Raw genomic sequence first — 24939 nt, forward strand, 5'->3', positions numbered from 1 at the left:
CTATAGGTGATACCTAAAACATGTACTCTAGATATAAAATTCTGATGATTGTTCTTTAGTGTGGGCCTTCTAACTGGAATGAAAAATCAAGAAACCATTGGTTCCTGCCTTTGAAAAACCTATGATCTATTTGGGAGGAAGAAACATAACAAAATGAAACAAATAAGATAATAATGCATAAAATAGAATTTTTAGTGATAAGAATGTAAAATTGTGCAGCTGCTATGGGAAAAAGTACAGCGATTCCTCAAAAAATTAAAAATAGAAATACCAAATCATCCAGAAATTCTACTTCTGGGTATATACTCGAAAGAATTGAAAGCAGGATCTTGAAGATATTCATACATCCATGTTCATTGTGGCATTCGTCACAATAGCCAGAAGGTGGAAGCAGCCCAAATGTTCACTGACAGATGAATGGATAACCCAAATGTATACACATAGAATGGAATAGAATTCAGCCTCAAAAAGGAAGAAAATTCTGACACATACTATAACATGGATGAACCTTGAGGACATTATGCTAAGTGAAATAAACCAGGCACAAAAGGAAAGCATTGCATTAATTCCATTGATACGAGGTCTTTAGAGTAGTCCAACTCACAGAGACGGAAAATAGAAGGGTGGTTGACAGGGACTGAGGGGAAGAGGAAATGGGGAGCTGTTTAATGTGCAGAGAGTTGCATTTTTGCAAGACGAAAAAGTTCTGGAGATTGGTTGCACAACAATGGGAATGTAACTGCTGCTGAACTGTACAATCAAAACTGGTAAAGATGGCAAATATTATGTTATGTCTATTTTACCATTAAAAAAATAGAATTGTTAGGATAAAGTATTCAATTGTATAGCTCAGACAAATTAATTTGCCTAAAGAAGTTTTGATCTGCAGGGAAAAAAACCCAGCTATTATAAAAAGTAATGCTATAAATAATATATTCTATTTTCAGACAAGAAAGCAATCTACACAAAAAAGTATTGATAATGATGAATGTGATAATTATGATAATGGTGATAATGATAATAGTGAATGTTTACTGAGAATTCACCAGGGCCCAGCACCATGCTAAGAGTATTTTGAATGCATTTAAATAATGAAAACAATTCTTTTGTATTATTCCAATTTTGCAGGAGGACTCTAAACTCAGCAAGGCTGATCACTTTCCCAAAAGGAAACTGTGATGGGGTGCTTTTGCCAGACCCAGGCCTCTCTACCTCTGAGGGGTGTGCTCTCATAGAATCCCAAGGATCATTTTCCCATTACTACTTGCTACATACAGAAGACAATGCAGATACTTCTGAGAATTGCCAAAAAATCACTCAACTTAGAAATCCTTTTCAGTTTCTACCTTAAAAAGAGGGAATAGAGAAAATCTGGTTACTCACATCACTCTGCAGTGCATAAGCCTTCTTGGCAAGGTCCATGTTAATGCTGTCCAGCGGGTAGCTGTAATTGTGTAAGAGGTGCTTATAGTCGACATCACTGGCAATTGCCTGAGATTTCTTAGCTTGAGTCACTTGGAGCATATCAAGAGGTGCCGTGTAGATAGTTTTTGACTTTTCATAGTTTTTACGATATTCATGCTGTGAATAGGAAATTACCATTTATTAGCACAAACCTTCAATGGATTTCCAGAAAAGCACAGAGATCTCTCATAAACAACAAATACAAGATAGAGATTTTTTCCTTCTAGTTCGTTATTTTTTCCTAAAATTTGATCATATGTTTCCTATCATTGAAACCGCCCCTCCCAAAATCATGGGCAGATGCATGGACAGATCTTCTCAAATCTTTGTTTAGATCAAAGAGGAACTGTCAGACAGCAGGAATGGGCCACAGCTTCTGATTCAGCCAGCTATTATTTTATTTTAAAACAGGGTTTTTCAAGGACCACTAGCAAGCATGATTTCTGCTAAGGTAATCTAACCTTGGAAGAGTCTTCCATTAAAGAAGTATTTTTTAAATTGTCAAAAATCATTTGACAATCATTTCATACTTCTGATTTTATAAAATGACTACTTCATAAACAGAGCTGTACACTTGACTTCTTGACCTTTCTAAAGTCATCTTTAAGTGAATAGTTACTGATTTTTCAACCTGACTATTCTACTTTGGACAACAGATAAGCCCCACTGAGAACCCCAGAGGTTTTTCCATACTAAGTTTAATTTTGGTAACAATTTAAAAGAAGTTTCAGATTTCAGCAGTTATAAGACCTCAAAGGAGAAAAATTTATGAAACTGACCCACTGAAGTAACCTTGGCCCTTATGTACAGTGTTCTCATAAACCAAATGTCCTGACTGGCCTCAGAAGGCACTTTCATCGGTTGGTTTTCTGGAATGGTTAGACAGGGTGTTAATTAGGCCAAAGTCCCAGGTTCATCACGTCTGCTCACCAATTACCTTAAAAGAGAGAAAAATTCTGACCCAGAATTTTTCCTTTAGGAAGATTCTAAACCTATTATATCTCCCTATAATCACGTAAGCTCTAAAGACAGTGATCCAAGCTAGCAAGTATAGATGTGCATTATAAATCTCCTGCAGAAATTCCTTTTACAAATAATCCAATCTTTTAACTTTCTTAGGGAATATAGTCTTCTTTCTAAAACATCATGGGTAGTCAGTTTCACAGAATAAATTCCTCTCTTAATTGTAAAATCTAGGCCCTGGTTTATGAAAATAAAATATGGAAACTTTATGATGGCATGCAAGAACACTGAAAAAAATAAAGACAGTTTGTCTTTATTAGAAATAAACGGATAAAGCAATGTTGCAATAGCAGTTGGTGTGTGGAAGTGTTTTTGACTAAATTGTTTTGACCCTTTTGTTCAAGTTCAGATAAGCTCACACATGCTGCACATATAAAAGGTTGTCAAAGTTCCAAATGGCTTTATTTTTATTTTTATCTATTAATTTATTTGGTCCCACCGTGTGGCCTGTGGGATCCCAGTTCCCCAGCCAGAGATGGAACCTGTGCCCCCCTGCAGTGGAAGCGCAGAGTCTTAACCACTGGACCGCCAGGGAATTCCCTACTGATTTATTTTTTTATTGAAGTATAGTTGATTTACAATATTAGTTTCAGGTGGACAGCATAGTAATTCAGTGTTTTTACAGATTATGCTCCATTAAAAGTTATTACAAGATAATGGCTATAATTCCCTGTGCTGTACAATATAACCTAATTGCTTATCTATTTTATGCATAACAGTTTGTGTCTCTTAATCCCATACCCCTATCTTGCCTCTCTCTCCTTCCCTCTCCCTACTGGTAACTATCAATTCAAGTTTGTTTCTATATCTGTGTCTGTCTCTGTTTTGTTATATACGTTCATTTGTTTTATTTTTTAGATTCCACATATCATACAGTACTTGTCTTTCTCCGTCTGACTTATTTTACAAGCATAATATTCTCTAGGTACATCCACACTGCTGCAAATGGCAGAATTTCACTCCTTTATGGCTGAGTGATACTCGATTGTATATATATACCACATATTCTTTATCCATTTATCTGTTGATGGCTGCTTAGGTTGCTTCCGTATCTTGGCTATTGTAAATAATGCTGCTATGAATACTGCGGTACATGTATCTTTTTGAACTAGTGTTTTTGTCTTTTCTGGATATATGCCCAGGAGTGGAACTACTGGATCATATGGTAGCTCTATTTTTCGTTTTTTAAGGAACCTCCATACTGTTTTCCATAGTGGCTGCACCAATTTACACACCCACCAACAGTGTAGGAGGGTTCCCTTTTCTCTACATCCGTGCCAACATTTGCTATTGGTAGACTTTTGGATGATAGCCATTCTGACAGGTATGAGGTGATATCTCATTGTTGTTTTGATTTGTATTTCTCTAATAATTAGCAATGCTGAGCATCTTTTCATGAGACTGTCAGCCACCTGTATGCCTTCTTTGGAAAAATGTCTATTCAAGTCTTCTGCCCATTTTCTTTTTTGTTTTTGTTTTTTTTGATTGTTTGCTTTCTTGATACTGAGCTGCACGAGCCATTTATATAGTCTGGATGTTAACCCCTTCTTGGCCATATCATTTGCAAATATGTTCTATTTCATTCTTTTACATGTAGCTGTCCAGTTTTCCCAGCACCACTTATTGAAGACACTGTCTTTTCTCCATTGTATATTCTTGCCTCCTTTGTCATAGTTTAATTGACCATAGACACGTGAGTTTATTTCTGGGCTCTCTATTCTGTTCCACTGATCTCTGTGTCTGATTTTGTACAGGACCATGCTGTATTGATTTCTGTAGCTTTGTAATACAGTCTGAAGTTTGGAAGCATAATACCTCCAGCTTTGTTCTTTCTTCTCAAGATTGGTTTGGCTATTCAGGATCTACTGTGGTTCCATATACGTTTTAGAATTATTTGTTCTAGTTCTGTGAAAAATGTTATGGGTATTTTGATATGGATTGCATAACATCTGTAGATTTCTTTGGGTTGTATGGGCATTTTAACAACATTAATTCTTCTAATCCATGAGAATGGGATATCTTTCCATTGTTTTGTATCACCTTCAATTTTCTTCATCAATGTCTTATAGTTTTCAGAGTACTGGTATTTTACCCCCTTTGTTAAATTTATTCCTATTTTACACTCCCATTTACCACTGCAAAAAAAAGAATAAAATACCTAGGAATAAACCGACCTAGGGAGACAAAAGGCCTGTATGCAGAGAACTATAAGACACTGATGAAAGAAATTAAAGATGATACCAACAGATGGAGAGATATACCATGTTCTTGGATTGGAAGAACAAATATTGTGAAAATGACTATACTACCCCAAGCAATCTACAGATTCAATGCAATCCCTACCAAATTACCTATGGCATTTTTTATGGAGCTAGAGCAAATCATCTTAAAATTTGTATGGAGACACAAAAGACCCCGAATAGCCAAAGCAGTCTTGAGGGAAAAAAACAGAGCTGGAGGAATCAGACTCTCTGACTTCAGACTATACTACAAAGCTACAGTAATCAGGCAATATGGTACTGGCACAAAAGCAGAAACATAGATCAATGGAACAAGATAGAAAGCCCAGAGATAAACCCACGCACCTATGGTCAACTAATCTATGACAAAGGAGGCAAAGATATACAATGGAGAAAAGACAGTCTCTTCAATAAGTGGTGCTGGGAAAACTGGACAGCTACATGTAAAAGAATGAAATTAGAACACTCCCTAACACCATATACAAAATTGAACTCAAAATGGATTTGAGACCTAAATGTAAGACTGGACACTATAAAACTCTTAGAGGAAAACATAGGAAGAACACTCTTTGACATAAATCACAGCAAGATCTTTTCTGATCCACCTCTTAGAGTAATGGAAATAAAAACAAAAATAAACAAATGGGATCTAATGAAACTCCAAAGCTTTTGCAAAGCAAAGGAAACCATAAACAAGACGAAAAGACAACCCTCAGAGTGGGAGAAAATATTTGCAAATGAATCAACAAAGGATTAATCTCCAAAATATATAAACAGCTCATGCAGCTCAATATTAAAGAAACAAACAACCCAATCCAAAAATGGGCAGAAGACCTAAATAGACATTTCTCCAAAGAAGACATACAGATGGCCAAGAAGCACATGAAAAGCTGCTCAACATCACTAATTATTAGAAAAATGCAAATCAAAACTACAATGAGGTATCACCTCACACCAGTTAGAATGGGCGTCATCAGAAAATGTACAAACAACAAATGCCGGAGAGGGTGTGGTGAAAAGAGAACCCTCTTGCACTGCTGGTAGGAATGTAAATTGATACAGCCACTATGGAGAACAGTATAGAGGTTCCTTAAAAACTAAAAATGGAATTACCATATGATCCATCAATCTCACTACTGGGCATATACCCAGAGAAAACCATAATTCAAAAAGACACGTACACCCCAATGTTCATTGCAGCACTATTTACAATAGCCAGGTCATGGAAGCAAACTAAATGCCCATCAACAGACGAATGGATAAAGATGTGGTACATATATACAAAGGAATATTACTCAGCCATAAAAAGGAACAAAATTGAGTCATTTGTTGAGATGTGGATGGATCTAGAGACTATCATACAGAGTGAAGTAAGTCAGAAAGAGAAAAACAAATATCGTGTATTAATGCATGTATGTGGAACCTAGAAAAATGGTACAGATGAACCGGTTTGCAGGGCAGAAGTTGAGACACAGATGTAGAGAACAAATGTATGGACACCAAGGGGGGAAAACCATGGTGGGGTGGGGATGGTGGTGTGCTGAATTGGGCGATTGGGATTGACATGTATACACTGATGTGTATAAAATTGATGACTAATAAGAACCTGCAGTATAAACAAACAAACAAACAAAAAACAACTAATACTAAACTTTCTTTGGGTTATTTGTATGGAAATATGTTAATATAAATGTTTCAGACATTACATGAAATTTCTAAAAATCTTGTATGTTCTGGTATAATGTTATAAGTCATAATTCTAGTTATTACTTTAAAATTATAACTCAGAAATAACTAAATTTCCTTGTTAATTGCATTATTATGAACTTTCATCAAATCTTTAACCATGGTCATTTTTAAGTCTTTTGTCATTTACAGACAGTTCTGGGTGTACTCTGATGCTTTTGCAAAAATGTTCCTATAAAAGGATTTCATCTTCAAGGAATTCATGGAAAAGACTCTGACAAGTACAGGTTTCTGGTAACTGACTACACTGCTGAACTGAATGAATAAGCATTTTCAGAACTCTAATGGAAAACTGATGTATCCATAAAAGTGCTAACAAAAGATCAAGATGAAAAAAAATTAATTGCATGGGACTGAGTGAACTGATGAGGATGATTATAATTTTTGTGACTTTCTGTTTGAATTTAAAAAAACTTATTCCTATTCTTTTTGATGCAATTTTAAATGTGGCTTTTTTTTTTACTTTCTGATAGTTCATTATTAGTGTATAGAAAAGCAACAGATTTCTGTATATTAATCTTGTATCCTTAAACTTTACTAAATTCATTTATTAGTTCTGATTGTTTTTGGGTGCAGACTTTAGGGTTTTCTATATAAAGTATCATGTCATCTACAAATAGTGACAATTTTACTTCTTCCCTTCCAATATGGATGCTTTTTATTATTTTTTTAATAATTTATTTTTTCTGATTGCTGTGGCCAGGACTCCCAATACTATGTTAAATAGACGTGGAAAGAGTGGGCATCCTTGCTTGTTCCTGAATTTAGAGGGAAGGTTTTCAGCTTTTCATCACTGAGTGTGATGTTAGCTGTGGGTTTGTCATAAATGGCTTTTATTTGTTGAGATATGTTCCCTCTATACCCACTTTGATGAGTTTTTATCATGAATGGATATTGAATTTTGTCAAATGTTTTTTCTACATCTGTTGAGATGGTCATGTGATCTTTATCCTTCCTTTTGTTAATGTGGTGAATCACATTGATTTGTAAATATTGAACCATCCTGCCTCCCTGGAATAAATCCAACTCAATTATGGTATATGATCCTTTTTATATACTGTTGGATTCAGTTTGCTAATATTTTGTTGAGGAGATTTGCATCTATACTTAAAGATATTGGTCTGTATTTTTTTCTAGTATCTTCTTCTGGTTTTGATATTAGGGTAATTGTGGCCTCACAGAATGAACTTGGGAGTGTTCCATCTTCTTCAATTTTTTGGAATAGTTTGAGAAGGATAGGTATTAGTTCTTTTTTATATGTTTGGTAGAATTCACCTGTGAAGCCGTCTGGTCCTAGATTTTTGTTTGCTTGCATTTTTTTTTAATGCAAATTCAATTTCAGTACTAGCAATTGGTCTGTTCAAATATCTGTTTCTTCTTGATACCGTTTTGGCAAGTTGTATGTTTCTAGAAATTTGTCCATTTCTTCGAGGTTGTCCAATTTGTTAGCTTATAACTGTTCATAGTATTATAATTTTTGTTTCTCTGTGGTATTGGTTGTTATTTGTCCCTTTCATTTCTTATTTATTTGGGTCCTCTCTTTTCTTCTTGGTGATCTAGGCTTTATCAGTTTTTTTCTCTTTTCAAAATAACAGCTCTTGGTTTCATTGATCTTTTCTATTGTTTTATTAAATTTTCATTTTATTTATTTCCTATCTTTATGATTTTCTTCCTTCTGCTGACTTTGGGTTTTGTTTGTTCTTCTTTTTCCAATTCTTTTAGGTGGTAGATTGGGTTATTTATTTGAGATTTGTCTTGTTCTTGAGGAAGGCCTATATCGCTATAAACTTCCCTCTTCAAACTTCTTTTGCTGTATTCCATAGATTTTGGAGTGTTGTTTCCATTTTCATTTGTCTTGAGGTATTTTCTGATTTCCTCTTTGATTCCTTCATCGACTCACTGGTTTTTTGTTTTTTTGTTTTTTTTTTTGCAGTATGCAGGCTTCTCACTGTTGTGGCCTCTCCCATTGCAGAGCATAGGCTCCGGACGCACAGGCTCAGCAGCCATGGCTCACGGGCCTAGCCACTCCGCGGCATGTGGGATCCTCCCGGACCGGGTCATGAACTCGTGTCCCCTGCATTGGCAGGCGGACCCTCAACCACTGCGCCACCAGGGAAGCCTGACTGTTTTTTTAGTGGCATGTTGTTTAGTCCCAAATGGCTTTAAAAGACTCTTTTTTAAAGCGATGTGTGCTCTGTATCTGCAGCTTGATTTTAGCCTGAATATTATTTGAGAATGACTCATCATTGACTATCCCTTTTGGTTGCCAACATGAATCAATTAACAAGTACTTATTGAACAATTATTATGCACTTAATAACTTAGTGTTCTAATGGGTTCTGTGGTAGGGTAAAAACCAAAGATAAACATACACGTGCTGTCAATGGGAGCTATAACTTTCTTGAGTTGAGACAAAATAAGGAACTGGTGAAGAAGATAGTATTATGTATGTGAGCACTGTATACTGACTGTATATAATCACACTGTATCTAATTCAGTGTGAATTTACTAGAGAAAATAACTGAATAAGACATTTAAAGTGCTATATGACTATATAGTAAATGTGAAATGATTTAAAGAAGGTTTAATAGCTCACAATATGAACACGTGGTTAAAGTGAAGCTAAATGATACAAACACCCTTCTCTTTCACCATGAAAAGCTAATATTTGCAAGCTATGTTGAACATTCTTACCACTTTTAAGGGATTCTCCAAACATTTTAAAACACAGTGTATATTGCAATTTTCAATAGTATATGTTTGCCTCTCTATGGTAAGAATTTTAACTGGAAGATGATAGATATCCTAAAGGCTATCCTTAGGGAGTCCATGAATTCTCTATGAAAGTCAGGCAAAAGATGTGAAAAAAACTCCATTTCCCTAAAGAGATGGACCAGATCTTTTATCAGATTCTCAACGGGGCCTATAATTAATGGAATCTTAGACCTAGGCCAATACTAATTACTAAAGTCAGTAAAGAGCAATGTTAGCTATACTAAGATTTTTATCTCTGACTCATGATTTTCTTCCAAAATAAAGTCACTTTTTAAACCACAGTTTTAAGTTACTTTTGAATTAGAAAATATGAAAACATCTTAATGTTTTCCAAAAGGTGTTGAGAATTACAATCAATATTCTACTAAATATGAATACAGGTTTTTTCAAAGTGAAATGAAGATCAAGTACAAATCATTAATTTCTCTCCTCAAACATGAGAGGTGCAAGAGTCTGGGGAATCACTGTACTTCTAAAGTTGTCCTCAGCAGTTCATTGTTGTGAACCTGAGAGAGCCCATGGATATGGAATCTTTTTACACCATTACCCTTGGGCATGTTGACTGGGACACAATCTTGAAAACAAGACAGATTCACAAAAGCACTCACATCACTCTGGTTTTTGGCCGTCTTCAAAGAGTGCAGCATCTTGGGATCATCGTCAATGCTGAGGGCTCCAATCATCTTTCCTTTGCTTTTCTCATAGTCTTTCTTGTACATCACCTGCAAAGACATCACACGTGCCAGATCTCACTCATCAGGAAGATCGCTGAGGCTCCCCCTGTCCAGGTGCCCAGGCCATACTCACATCGCTAGAGTTCCTGGTATTGGCTTTGGCTGCCAGCAGGGGAATGGCATCCACCTTAATGTTAAACTTCTTAGCTTTGGTCTTCTCCCAGTCATACTTATAAGCATTCTGGACAGAAAAATTTTAGCAGAGGAATGGGCAAAAGTAATATGCATGTTATCACACTTTAAAGACTAGAGGGTAACCCAATACCTTGTCTTAATATAAAAAGACCATTTTCTTTGTTTAAGAAATTGTGCATAGGGCTTCCCTGGTGGCGCAGTGGTTGAGAGTCCGCCTGCTGATGCAGGGGACATGGGTTCGTGCCCCGGTCCGGGAAGATCCCACATGCCGCAGAGCGGCTGGGCCCATGAGCCATGGCCGCTGAGCCTGAGCGTCCGGAGCCTGTGCTCCGCAAAGGGAGAGGCCACAGCAGTGAGAGGCCCGCGTACCGCAAAAAAAAAATAATAAAAAAAAAAAGAAATTGTGCATATTTTAGATAATTCTCCTCAAGAGGAATCTTCCAATTCTCTAAGATTAAGTTTCTCTACTCTCCATGAGAATATTGTATTATATTAACTTCATTCTAGTTATCATACTAATATTTGATTCCTAACACTGAATATTTTATAGAGTGGCACAAATATTCTATAGTTAACTTACTTTGTATTATATAAAGGCACCATTTTCATTTGATCTCAAAGTCCTCTGGAAAGGTTATTTCACGAATCATTGCAATACTCATTGATGCTGGATAGTTTTAGTACTTATTTAAAGAATTGTTGAAGAAATTGAAACCCTCAAGGGTAATTTGACTTTTCTATAAAATTATTTAGTTTGGAAATGAAAGATAGCAATGGATACCTGGCCTTATGCCTTTTGAATACCCTATATCTTTGTTAGTGCAAGTTCTCTTACATGTAGAAATAAGTATCATTTGTGTGAAAGAAGGGACTTTACATGCCTGGGGAGTAAACAAAATGAAACTATCTTAAAATATGAGGTTCTGAAAGAAAATTATAGTATAGTATAAAAGGATATATGGCTAAAAGAGCTTACATTAAGATTTGCAATTAAACATACATGAACAGTGGTATTTTGAGGGTTGGTTAAAATATATTAAGATTGTCTCATTGTATAAAGCTACTTATAAGATCGCTACACACATTTTATAAGGTGAGTTTAAAGTTACCCTGGCAGGGGCATAGGGACACAATACAAATGTTAACTGTTATTCCCATCTTTAACATTGAAATATTTATTCAATGAGGCAATTCAAAAATAAAAGCATAGTTGTCAGTATAACACACGGCATAGTGCATGAGGAACTCACGTCACTCAGGTTATAGGCGTTGACTTTGTGCTGGATAAAGGCAGGAGTATCTGGAGGTATATGGCACTTGAACTTTTCGTTTTCATGTTTTGCTTTGTAATTTAGCTGAGAGCAAGAGAGAGAGAGAAAATGAGCCATTTAGTTCTCAATTCAGAAGAAGATTGCTCCAAAATGCAAAAGAAAAAAAAATATTGGGTGGTACATTTCATGAGATAAAATGTAAAATACATTTTGTTAAATAACAACTGACAGAGTCGTTACGATCAAAAGAGAAATCCACCTGGAGGGGTGTGATAGGGAGGGTGGGAGGGAGACGCAAGAGGGAAGAGATATGGGAACATATGTATATGTATAACTGATTCACTTTGTTATAAAGCAGAAACTAACACACCATTGTAAAGCAATTATACCCCAATAAAGATGTTAAAAAAAAAAAGAAAAAGAGAAATCCAGATCTAGGGTGGGCCACTCTGCCTTACTGACACTGCGTGAGGATAGTTGACAGCTGTTATCATATCTGTCACCATGGTAGGGCCCTAATGGAAAGAGGTGGCACTTTCATACTTGGGAGCTCCCCTCTTTATATATCACAATTGGTCCTGTAGGTTCTGAGAGTGACAGCCTTTCTTCCTTTCTGCTGTCAACGCCCAACCACTGGAAAATCTTTTCTAACAAATCTGGTTATGTCCCCTCACATGCATTATGGTTTGTGGATACTCTAACTGAAGCCTTCATTTCTGGCCATAATCTACTGAGGTTACTTTTATTTTTCATTTTTTTATTTCAACACAAGTTTGGAAATTCACACTGAAAATTTATATGATAAAATGTATCTCAAAGACTCTATTTCCTAAAAACTTATTTGAGAGACAGAGAAATCCCATGTACTGAATACCCGCTCTGGGCCAGGATGTGTACTATGCGCGTATCTTCTTTCACAATCTTCAAAACCACCACAAATTATCAAAGGGAACTATGAGGTATGGAGAGGTTAAACAACTTTCCTAGGCCCCAGGTCATAAATGACAGAGCTGGAATTTGAATCCTGTTCTCTCTGACTCAGAAACTCATGTTCTTTCCAGCGCATTAAGCTACGTTAGTTTCCCTTGCAGAGCTCTTTTACTATAATTGTTATCCACCCAAGAAGATGTAAGGTAACTAAATAGGAAAGTATTTTAGGTGATTACAAATATATACAAGTTAAACTTGTTAAAAGTTACGTAGCCTTTTTTATAAATGTGACAAGTCACTGGATTTCACGTATAGAGTTATGATATGCTATCCCTCATAACTGGATTTCTTGGATATTTAGGGGAACTTACATCACTCAGCTGTTTGGAATTGACTTGGGCTTGCACCAGAACAGGAGAGTCGGTGACCTGAGTGAATTTTGTCTTATCTGGGTGGACTTTGTAGGTGTACTGTGGGGGAAAGAGAATCACGTTTAGTAGTATCACTTGTCAAATCTGAGTTGGCCTAAAGGCCAAGCAAGCAGAACCCCATCCCCCAAAAGAAAAGAAACTTTCAGTAAGCAAAATGCATTTTTTCTAATTAGACTGCAGTTTCTTTGAGAGATGCTCTTACATCTATATAGGAAACTTTCCCATATCTACAGATTCCTGATTACTTTTCTTTGGGAAAATGAGCTAGAATGAGCTCTTGAGACATGTGGGTGACAACAGGGAAAAATAAATTGTGTTTCTTACAGACTCCTTGCTTGCATTTGTTTGCAAAAGTGTCAAAATATTAAACACATCTTGATCACTAGATACTGTGGAGGGTGGTAACATTCACAGTTTATACTACAGACTTACATCTTTACACTTATCTAGTTTCTTGATTGCTTCATATTCTTGAGTTATGGTCTGGGGGAAGAAGCCTTTGCCTCTGTCCTCTTCATATTCTGCTTTGTAGTTTTTCTATGAGGAAAAGAAATCAGACATAAGGATGCAACCAGTGTATTCATGCCCTAAAAATGTGTTATTTGGGAAGTCAAACAATTGCCTTAGGACTTACATCACTGTTCTGAGCTGAGACTTTCATGCAGTGTGTATGATATGGATCCTCAAAGCTGCCTACATAATGTCCCAAAATATTCTTTAAGTAGGAATCTTTATATTTAGTCTGAAAGACAAAACATATTTCATTTGTTTATTGGCAAAGTGATGGGTCTTTGATTTAACAGAGGAAATGACCATGGGGTGGCTTACATCACTACTGAAGTTCTGCAGAACTGTATCGAGCTTAAATTTGGGGGTCTCACAGTAATTTATGCTCTTTGCCTTTGTCTTTTCATAGTTTTCCTTGTACAGTTTCTGTCAAAGAAAAAAAAATCAGTTACAGTAGATTCCTGTCACTCCCACCCCGATTATTATACTTGTATTTTCCAACACTAAACAAAGGAAGAAGAAAAAAGATATTACCTGTCAACTGTCTAAAAACTGACAATCAAACATTGGAGTGTCATAAATGATAAACCTTTTCTATTAGCTATTATTGTGAAGCCTAAGTTTTTATTATTCTCCAAAAAATTAAGAAACCACTATACTGCCTCAGACCAAGACCTTAGTTGTAGAGGTTCTTGCGTATCTGAATTGCTGCCTTTTAGACCTCCCAACTCAATACTCTTCTCTCACTAGTGATGCCCCAATAAACAGGAATACTCTGAGCAACAGCAAATTTTTCATTTTTTTTAAACAAACCTTCATGGAAAAAGTCTAGCACACAGAGAAATACGCACTCTTCCTCTTTCCACCAAGGAAAAAAATCCCTTATCATACGAACAGACAGTACACCTTAAAAATAAGGTATATACAAGAGTCTACTAACTCCTCTTCTCTGCTAGGATTTATCTTTAGCTCTAAAAGTTACTGGATTTTACAGTGCAAAACATGATTTTTTCATGTTCGGTTTTGAAATTGTAAATAGTGCTATTCATTTTCAATATTTTTATATTGCTGTCTTTTTCAACAAAATGGATTTGAACTTCAGTTCTTATACGTTTGATAAAGATGACCTTCATTTAGGAAGCAGGCGATGTGCTTTGCATTGATTTCCCAGTAGAGCTATTTGAACAGATCCATTTACATCCTCTCACCTGCCACTCCACTTGCCCCACTCCTCAGTCACATGTACACATTTCTGTGGTGCTGAATTCAAGGCACAAAGAAAAGACAACTAACTCACACAGGGAGCTACATATAATCCTCAAATACTGGAAAACTTAATACTGCCTAACCAAAAGGGAAAAACTCAACTGATCTTTTGTTCAGTGTCTTTATATATTGATATATAATCAAAGTGGTCTTGGGCTGTTAGTCTTTTAATGCCAGGCCCAGTTCTCACTTATCTAATCTATTTGAAACCTAATGGATTAGACAAGCTCTTAATATTCCACAAGTAGAAATTGCTCTGAAGACTTAGGGAGCCATCTTTTAAGTTCTGCTATCTGCAGATGATGGTTTCTGGGGCCAAGACCTGAGCAGAAAATGGCAGAGTCTGGGGAGAGAAGTTGTGAAACACAGGAACTTTTCCTTCTTCTCCTAGCAGCAGGCTTGAAGAGCACAAAGGTAGGGCACTAAGTGGCTTCGTCTTTCTCTCTTCCCCTTTTAAAGTCTCCTTCTGCCTCTGTCAGAATCACAACGTAACTCCTACAATGTACTCTTTGCCCACACAAAGGCATAGGCTCCTGGAGCTTATAAGCAAATGAGGATTTCCCTGCCTGCTGAAATAAGTCCACAGGCTCCCCAAATTGACACACATCATACTCAGAGGCACTAATGCCTTCCTGTGGTTAGACAGCTCCAGGGAAACTGTTACACCATAATCTTAAAGTATTTGTAAAGTTCTATTTGCATTTATTCATTATAGAAGGAGAGAAGTTTCATCTCTCTTGCTGCTAAGGTTAAAAACACACTTTTGACAAGAATATACTTACATCGCTTAGGGCAACTCCTGCCGCCTTCAGCTGCCTAAGCAGTGGGTTTTCTGAAGCAGGAAGTACATTATAATCTGCTTTTCCTTTATTCTTTTCATAGTCTTCTTTGTATTTTACCTGTAGGAGTGAAATAAAGTGATAAAGTAACTCTCCAGGTTATTTTTGCTCTCGTCTCTATTACAGATATTATGACATAGCTCCACAAATCGATTTTCTCTTTAGAAAAATGGCAGCTTGACATTTCATAAACAAAATATTCATAGTAACTTATGACAGCAGCAGGGAAACTGCATACATTTTCAGGATATCTTTTCTTCTCATTCATTTATTCATTCAAAAATATCCATAGGGCATTGATTACGTTCCTGGCCCTGGGACAGATACAAGAAAGAGTAACACATGGTCCCTGACCTCAGAGAGAGAGGGAGGGAAGGTGGGGGGCAGGGGGAGAGAAATAATAAAAGATGCACATCATAATAACGGTAGTACATCATGCCCCAGATACCTGCTGCTCCAGAACCCTCATTCATCTCTTAACCTCTACCTGCCTATGTGCCAACACATTTTTAAAGAAAAAAGCTGGAAGCTTCATGCCTCATCCGTGACTATGTGTGTGAGCACATGTGTATTTAATGTACACGCGGGAGGAAGAGGAAGGGGCTGGGGCTAGATGAATGCTGGCAACCTCATCTTCTCCTTCTGCACCCCCTGCTTTGCACCTTCAATTCCAGCTATGACAGAAGCTTTAAGTGAGGGCACAAAAGCCCCCTTCAGGCGCATGTCCAAAGGAAAGAAAACAAGAAACTGGTCCTAATCTTGACCATGATCTCCAGTGCCAGCTATTAGTTCAAGCAATGTAATGTGAGAATATAGACAAGTTGAGGGAATCCTAGATAACCTGCCAACATTTAAGAACCTCAGAAACAAATACAATCATCTTGGTATCCAAAGGCAGGAGATACACTCTGAAACACAGATGCACCACCCCCTAGAGCCCAAACAGGGGACTCGCAGGGGGTGTTCTACAGGAGTGGACGATATAGATAACCTCTCAATCTTATAGAATTATCTAGTTCCTTGAACAATGGAAACAACCAGAAAGGAAATTTCACAAACCCTACTATCCGCCTATCTGCATCTTGGATTCGCAACCTCCTCTCCTGTTTCTGAGGAAGCCATCCCCTCCTCTTAAATGCCAGGTCCCTTCTCCTTTCCCCTATTCTAGGACAACACTCCAGCCACTTTCTTCCCCCGGCCCTCAACATCATCACATTTTCCCACTACACTGGATTTTTCTTCTATCAGCATAGAAACATGGTATTTTTGTCTCCTACCTAAAAAAATCTCCTCTTCACCTACTTATCCATCAGCTACTACCCCTTTTTCTTCTTTTCTTTTCAGGAAAATACTTTGGAAGAGTGGAGTACACTCATATTCTATGTCTCTCTTTTCATTCACTCACAAACCCTCTCTAAGCAGATTCAACCAAATTGCTCTTATTAAGTTCACCAGAGACCATACATTGATAAATCCACTTCAGAAACATTTGACACAGTTGCTCGCTCCCTTCCTTCTTCACCTGCTTCCCAAGACATCACTTTCTCCTAATTTTGCTCCAATCCCATCTCACTGATGTCTTCACATGGAAGCACTCCAGAGTTCAGTCCTTAGAGTTTTGTCTACACTTGCTTCCTTGATGGCCTCCAGTCTTATGACATTAAATACAGTCCATATGCTACTGATGCCCAAATTTATACAGCCTTCCCAGATATCTCTCCTGAAACTTCAGACCCATGTAATCAAATGCCCACTTGACATTTCCACTTAGGTGTCTCAAAGGCATCTCAAATTTTACATATCTGAAGAGCTCAGGTCTCCCCTCTAAAAAGAAATTACCTACTCCTTCCACCATCTTCCCTATCTTGACAAAGGGAAACCTCATCCACCTAGTTGCTTAGACCAAAACTTTTCTCTCATATCCCACATCCAACCCATCAGCAAATCAGGTCAGCTTTACTTTCAAAATACTTCTCATCACTTTCTGTGCTACCCTCCTGGTCCAAAATATCACTGTCTTGCACCTGGATACTGAAATAGCCTCCTAAGTGATGTGATTTTTCTGCTTTCACTGCTCCAGCAGAGCCAGCACCAGGGTTAGAATCAAGTCTGATTGGCTTTGAACATATTGCTCTTTCTAGTGCTTTAGAATGCCTAGGAGTAGACTATTTACCAAAGTCACTCTATAGAGTATATGAGCAGATCCATGGATTCAAGTATCTTGTCTGTGACTATATTTTCACCAGTTAGTAGGAAAATAGAAAAATGATGGTAGTTGTAAGTGTGAAGTGTCTATATGCATACAAGGCTGCCAGTTGCTTTTTCTTGAGAAATTCTTTTGTCCTTTCTACTTCTGGGTATCAGAACGTCCTTTAGTCTAAGAAATGCTGAAGATGGTAATTGAGTATTGTGAATTCTCCTACATGGCAATTTTTAAAAAAAAAATTTGGTAGCCCTATTGTAATCCCAAAGTATTTTTCTTATTGTTCCCCTAAGAACCTTTTTTTCCCATTATATACAAAAGTAAGAGTTGTAAGAAATTCACCCACACTGAGACCATCAAGATAAAAGAGAGAATGTCCCCATACCTTGCTAGTTGCCACCCCAGCTTGTTTATTCATTTTGTACTCTGGTGTTTCAGTCTGCATGAAGTAGATCTGGTCTTTCATATTCTCAAAGGCTTCCTGGTATTTCCTCTGTAAGACATTAAACATGCTGGAGAACTGCTGAGGGAACAAACTACATAAATATTTTATACGCGAGGACAGAGGCCATTTGGAGATGTTACCCAAAGCCATGCTCCTCTTAGCTTCTGCAGGTCAGATTACAATTATAGAATGTGGTGCCATCACAAAAACCATTAGCAACTTAACAGAGACTTGGGAAAATTATAATAGGCTGAAAGACAACTTCAGATAAGGAGCTCTCAAAGGCCAGAGGCAGAGAATTTAAGAGAAGAGAAAAAGGGGACTTATGTTTTCCAGGGAGGAGAATCTAGGAAGAAACTAATCAGTTTCATAAATGTACCGTTCGAGTGCCCAGACACAGAATAAACTTAAAAGGGCCCCTTTCACCTGTACTCACTTTGAAACCATATTGTTCCTATGAAAACCGAGGCAAGAATAATGGAATCCAATAAAAACAGCATTTCTCAAAAGGAAGGCAAGATTGTGGAATTCCTTTCTAAATAGGAACACTACACAGGTCTTACCCCCAAGAAGAGGTGCCCAGATTCAAATGTTCCAGTACCATTGCTGGAGCAGCAGGTGGCTAGAAGTCATATAGGAAAGGGTCACCCTCTCAACCCAAGGACATCTGGCAATCCATTCCTACTTACCGTGCTGATGTTATTAGCATTCATTCTGGCGGTTGCAACTTCAAAGCAAGGTGTCTCACTCCATTTGCCTTTGATTTTATTTTCATAGTCTTCCTTGTATTTTTGCTAGGATAAAAAAAAACAAGAAAGAAAGAAAATAAGAGAAGCAAAATCTGGGAATTGCCAAATAAAGCAGCTAATTAAGTGGTAGTGGTTGGCTTTTAAAAATATCTTGACCAGGCCCTTCCTGGGTACTTAACAGATGTCTTCAAATCTCCCAGTATAGTGTCAATTTACCCAAAAGAAGGTTGGGTGTGGGGGATAGAGGTATCAATCCCCGCTTTGCTGAGTTTAGAGACTTAGTTCATTGAGAACTCACAGATGGTCCCTGATGTTTGAGGGAAGAGAGAGTTGGATGCATCTTCCTTCTATAATTCATAGTTATAATAAAACCACTCAACCCCAGATTTTCATGCCCGATGAACTTTGCCATTAATTTCTGAGCTTTACCAAAACTCCTAGTTATCCAGAAAGCAACACCACAACAAAATTTGGCATGAAGGCCAATGAATAAGACTTCCTGGTTTAGACTTAAAGAAATTTTAATGAGAACTGACAAGTAATTAAAAAATTGAACTGCTGTCCCATATTAACTCACAAACACCACACCACCTGAATCTTAGGCTGTGAGCTCCTTGGAAAGAGGAATTGTATCATTTTCATTTTTGAATCCTCCGGATCTAACACAAAATGCAGCATGCAGAAGTTACCACATAAATGTATGTTCAACTATGTTAAATTGAACCTAGTCCATGATATATTGACTACCTTGGCTTGAATGTTCTTGGAATCGAATTAACCCCAAATTTGGGACATGAGCCCGAGCCAGAGCTGGGTTAGAGCAATTTCCCCTCCTTTGCTCAATAGAATGTGTCCACAGACATTACCAGGGGGTCTCAAAGTGTTTGCCTGCCTATACCCCCACCACACTCTTCAAAGAAAAAGAAAGTCATTTTCTGTTACACCTTTAAAGAACAAGTACCAAGGGTGAGTGATACGCAAAGCCAGAGAATTTGAGTTATAGGAAGCCCAGCCCTCTCTCTAACACCCTATATCCTTTCTTCTCAAAAGGTTAACATTCTAGATCCCAGTTTCTCCTTTCAGGTCCAGACCTAGTGTTAACTGGAAATTCCAACCTGAAATCTTATATCTTTCCTATTACGAGTCTGTAAGAAAGCAGAGAAGCAGTTAGCACAGAGAAGCTAACTAAAGGGACTTCCCAGTGTTTCTTACAGAACCCCCTGTAACAACCCCAGCTGGTTGTAGTAGGCATGGTGTACACAAACAGCCCTGCCTGCCTACCCATCTCTACAAAACGCGCTGAGCCAGGAGGCGGTGCTGGCATGTACTTGATGGCTTTGGCCAAAGACAAAGGTGAGAGACTTGATTCTGAAAGGTACAGTAAGGAAGGATGGTAAACAGAATGTAATGGCAATATAATCATTACAGATATGTGTTCCTTATGTTAAAATCTGAACTGGAGGCTGTAAGACAAAGGGATGGATCTGGGAGACATAATCTGACAAGGAAATGCTAAGAAATTACAGCACGAAAGAGAGTAGATAAAGGAGACTTTACGTTTTTGGAGAGAAAGGAAATGATACTGAAACATGGGTCAAAGCAGCTTAAGAGTGAGGAAAACTTCAAAAGAAAGGCAGCAAGTCCCACATCTAAGTCACCCCTGGCAGCCCTACACCTCTCTTACTGGATGGTTTGTTGTTGGATGGACTGCTACCCATCACAAGCACTTCTTCCCAATTATTATTGGGACTATTATATTGGGGCTATTATTATTTGACTATTATTTTGGATGTACAACAGCCATTTAGAAGTTGGAAATCTGGATGAGACTGGGATGAATAACTATCACCATGGCTGAATCTAAATGACCTTCATCCACAGCCCTCCTCCCCTTGGATCATATTGTTATTCCACAAAGCAAACCCAGTTGTAGCAATGCTTTCAAAGTACCCAATGCTGTCTCTGCATCCAGCAGACTGCTGCAATCCAATAGGCATATAATCCAAGCCACCATTGTAATGTTAAGTTTTCTAGTAGCCATACTTTAAAATGTAAAAAAGGAACAGGTGGGAAATTAATTTTAATAATATATTTTACTTAAGCCAATAGATGCCAAATATTGTCATTTCAACATAATATAAAATAATTAATGAGCTATTTTACCTTTTGTCATACCAAGTGTCCAAGATCCAAGATCTAGTGTATATTTCACACATATAGGACTCAGTTCATACCCTCACATTTCAAGTGCTCAATAGTCACATGTGTCTGGTGGCTACTCTCTTAAAAGTGCAGCTCTACAACCCAAGTGTCCATCGACAGATGAATGGATAAAGATGTGGCACGTATATACAATGGAATATTACTCAGCCATAAAAAGGAAAGAAACTAAGTTATTTGTAGTGAGGTGGATGGACCTAGAGACTGTCATACAGAGTGAAGTAAGTCAGAAAGAGAAAAACAAATACCGTATGCTAACACACATATATAGAATCTAAAAAAAAAGAAAAAGAAAAAAATGAAAATTGTAAGAACCTAGGGGCAAGACAGGATAAAGATGCAGACCTACTAGAGAATGCACTTGAGGATACGGGGAGGGGAAGGGTAAGCTGGGACAAAGTGAGAGAGTTGCATGGACATATATACACTACCAAACGTAAAATAGATAGCTAGTGGGAAGCAGCCACATAGCACAGGGAGATCAGCTCGGCGCTTTGTGACCACCTAGAGGGGTGGGATAGGGAGGGTGGGAGGGAGACGCAAGACAGAGGGGATATGGGGATTTATGTATACATATAGCTAATTCACTTTGTTATAAAGCAGAAACTAACACACCATTATAAAGCAATTATACTCCAATAAAGATGTTAAAAAAAAAAAAGAGTGCAGCTCTAGACTAACTGGCAAGCCTAAATTAGTGGAGAGACTGATTATAGGAGTTTGAAATAGATTTTTTTTTAAAATCACTTTCAAGTACCCACCCTGCATACTCAAATGAGGTAAAAGAATGTTGCAAATATTAAAAATAGATTCATTTTTCTTTCTAAATGACTACTTGAAAGCCATTTTTTATTTTTCTCCCCCTCTCCAAAATAAATAAATAACCATCCTTCTCTCTAATTGTCCTTCTCTCCAATCTTATTTACAGTAGCAACACTTTCAGGAGGCCATCCCTTTGTGAATAGTTAGTTCTAAAGTTAATATCTGCTTAGCCCTGCCTGGGCAAAATTTCAGGTTCACGGTATTCCTATCAGTGAAAATTTACTGTACTTAGATCTTTTATCCAAATAGCCCTTGGTTACACCAGTAGGTAATCTGCAATGTCAGACACTAAAAAATATTGCTGAATAGACTTCATCATCTGTAATCTCCTTCCTTCTCCTTTACTGGAGACATAATTTCCCCCAAAATACTTAAACAAGATAGAAATCATGAGGTCCCATCACAATTCAAGCAGAAGACCAAACTGACAGTCAACTCCACAGAGGGCAAAGGAAAGTATTTAAAAGCAGCAGTATCCCAGAAGAAAGTGGCCTGATTTGGGCCAAATTAAAATGGGAATTTAGGGGCTTCCCTGGTGGTGCAGTGGTTGAGAGTCCGCCTGCCAATGCAGGGGACATGGGTTCGTGCCCCGGTCCGGGAGGATCCCACATGCCGCGGAGCGGCTGGTCCCGTGAGCCATGGCCACTGGGCCTGTGCGTCCGGAGCCTGTGCTCCGCAACAGAAGGGGCCACAGCAGTGAGAGGCCCACATACCGCAAAAAACAAAAACAAAACAAATAAAATGGTAATTTAGCATGGATCTATTCATCAGTTGAACATCTGTTTCTCTGCATTCCCTGTCAGGGCTGCATTCCTCAGAGCTAGTTTACCTGACTAAATACAGACAGAGTAAGCTGTTTGCCAGGGCCTTAAAAATTATGAGGTGCACTTCCCAGGGCTGTCTAACCAAACTACATCTGAGAGACCACTCATGCGCTCTTACTTTCTCCAAGTCTGACTCTGAGCATAAAACTATACAGGGTCTGCACTGAATTAAAACAATCAGATCCTTTGTGGAAATTTGCAGTTACTTGGTTACTCTGTTAGTATCCCTCTCATAAGTCAAAATGTCAAAGGACATCAGGACATGGGTTCTGTTCTCAAAACACTTTCCCATGTATCAATCACTGAGTCATCAAGCTGGCTGAGTATTTATTAACATGGTTCCACGGTGTAAATGGATGTGTTTCTTTAGCTGTAGAGTTTTCCGGTCATATACACAAATACTCTTAGTGTTTGTGTTGCATTTTTAGGTTTACCTTAGTTACTTTCTCTGATGGCTGAGATTATTCAGCAGAGTTTTCAAGGGAAACATTGTCCCAGCCCCATTTACTCACCTTGCTCACTTGATTGGTCACTTTCTTGGCAAATTCTATATCTGGAGGATCCGGCAGAGATGTGAATTGAGTTTGCTGTTCAGCATGACCTTTTTTGTAGGCAATCTGACAAAATAAAAGACAGGGATGCTCAAGAGCTATAGCAAATTAATCTACTTCCCACATTCCATTTGTTGACATTTTTTAGAAAAGGCTATGTCTTCCACTTTATTTGAAGTCTTACATTTTAGAGTACTGTAATTTATCCTTTTAAATGTTACAGCCCCTTTCTCTCAGCTTTACTAGTGATTTCAATTTCTTTGAGTCTTCCTTCTCCAAGACTATTGGCCTTACATCCATCCCCTTCCATTCGTCTCCACACCATGATTTACAACTAAAGTTATTCTCTTAAGTAGCACCCTCAACTCCCATCCCCTTGTCTTTACATCACACCTGCTCACAAACTCCCAGCTCTGGAAAAGTCAGGCACACACTTCAGCTGTTCTTATATCCAGGATGCTGAGTGCTGCCGAGGAAAATCACACAACTCTATGGATTAGGTAATGACAGCACCATAAGCAGGGTTAAAAGGGACACTGGAAGAAGGTGCAGAGGTGGGAGAGGGAGCCTCTGGAACCCAAGCCTCTAGTTGAAATCTATGTGTCTACCCAATGGTATGTTCTGTGAACAGCTACTTACTTGGTGCTGTGTGCCCAAAACTCTGCATTTATGGTATCCAATTGCTACTTTGCCTTTACTGAAGCTTGAACATCCCATTTTGTGTCTCTGGTCAGTCTCTACTCCCAGTGACTCGTCTGAAACCCCAACACTGTCCAATCCGCTCCATTTTCCTCTCAGCTTCCTCTTTCATAAAGACAGCCTACACACTTATCTTTATCTATCCTCATCCCTGCCTCTCCCAGCCCCTGCATGGCTCAGAGGAAGCATCCCTTGCAGGGCATGAGTCCTGCACATGGGGTGCTGCTCACTCCAGTAGCCCTGGGTACCCAGCTCTAGAAGCCACCCCTCTTCTTTCTTACAGATTCAACAGCCCCCCCCTTCATTAGCTTCTTTCCTTCAGCCTACAAGAGGCCTCTCGAACCTTAAAATAAGCATTGTGCCCATTAACTATGCATCCCCTTGGCTCCTGTTCTCCCTTTTTTCTTCACTACTGACTTCTCCGGCTTTTTCTTCTACCAGTCTTGACCCCTGCCTCTAACAATGTAGAACATTCACAGATCCCCAGACACACAAGGTCCTTTTATGCCTCTGAACCTCAGACATGCTGTTCCCTTTCCCTGGAAGCTCCAACTCCACCCTCTCCCCATCTGCTTGCAAACTGCTACTCATTCTTCATGTCTCAGGACAGGCACGATTTCACCTCTTGAGCCTTTTTTGTCTTGATGACCTTCTCCTGGGATCTCACTCAACTTGGCCCTTACCTCCTTTAAAGGAATTATCGGATGACACTGTAACTGGTTGTTTACATGTCTGTCCCACCTTGGATTGTGAGCTCTGGGATGGCAACCTCTCATTTGGGAACCCTGTTCCCTGTCTAGTACCTGACTGGAGCGAGGGTTTGATAACTGTTTTCTGAATGTGTGTTTTACAAACTGAGGCCATCGGGGGAGATCTGAAGAGGAGAATCATCCTCCCAGCTCTTCCACTACTCAGCTGTGAGACTTCTACAGATGATTTCTTCTTCCATGTGGCAGTGTCCTTATTTATAAAGTAAATAGGTAGGATAGTTCCAAGGTCACAATCATCTTCATCATACTTTAACCAAGTCTAACTATATCTTATTCTAAAAATATCTGCCTCGTG

The 24939-nt window shown here is 38.3% G+C and overlaps 1 protein-coding gene across 1 annotated transcript in view; it reads right to left on the bottom strand.

Annotated features, from left to right (window-relative positions):
• NEB (nebulin) overlaps positions 1-24939 on the bottom strand; it is a 225939-nt gene that overhangs the window by 186401 nt on the left and 14599 nt on the right. The window contains exons 10-21 of the mRNA XM_065880211.1: positions 23137-23241; positions 18699-18803; positions 17950-18057; positions 15305-15421; positions 13578-13682; positions 13384-13491; positions 13182-13286; positions 12690-12788; positions 11368-11472; positions 10056-10163; positions 9857-9970; positions 1384-1581 (exon numbers count right to left, since the gene is read on the bottom strand). Of these exons, the coding sequence (XP_065736283.1) occupies positions 1384-1581; positions 9857-9970; positions 10056-10163; positions 11368-11472; positions 12690-12788; positions 13182-13286; positions 13384-13491; positions 13578-13682; positions 15305-15421; positions 17950-18057; positions 18699-18803; positions 23137-23241 (1377 nt within the window). The remainder of the gene's footprint in view (positions 1-1383; positions 1582-9856; positions 9971-10055; positions 10164-11367; positions 11473-12689; positions 12789-13181; positions 13287-13383; positions 13492-13577; positions 13683-15304; positions 15422-17949; positions 18058-18698; positions 18804-23136; positions 23242-24939) is intronic.

Source organism: Phocoena phocoena, chromosome 7 (assembly GCF_963924675.1).
Source record: "Phocoena phocoena chromosome 7, mPhoPho1.1, whole genome shotgun sequence".
Lineage (NCBI taxonomy): Eukaryota > Metazoa > Chordata > Mammalia > Artiodactyla > Phocoenidae > Phocoena > Phocoena phocoena.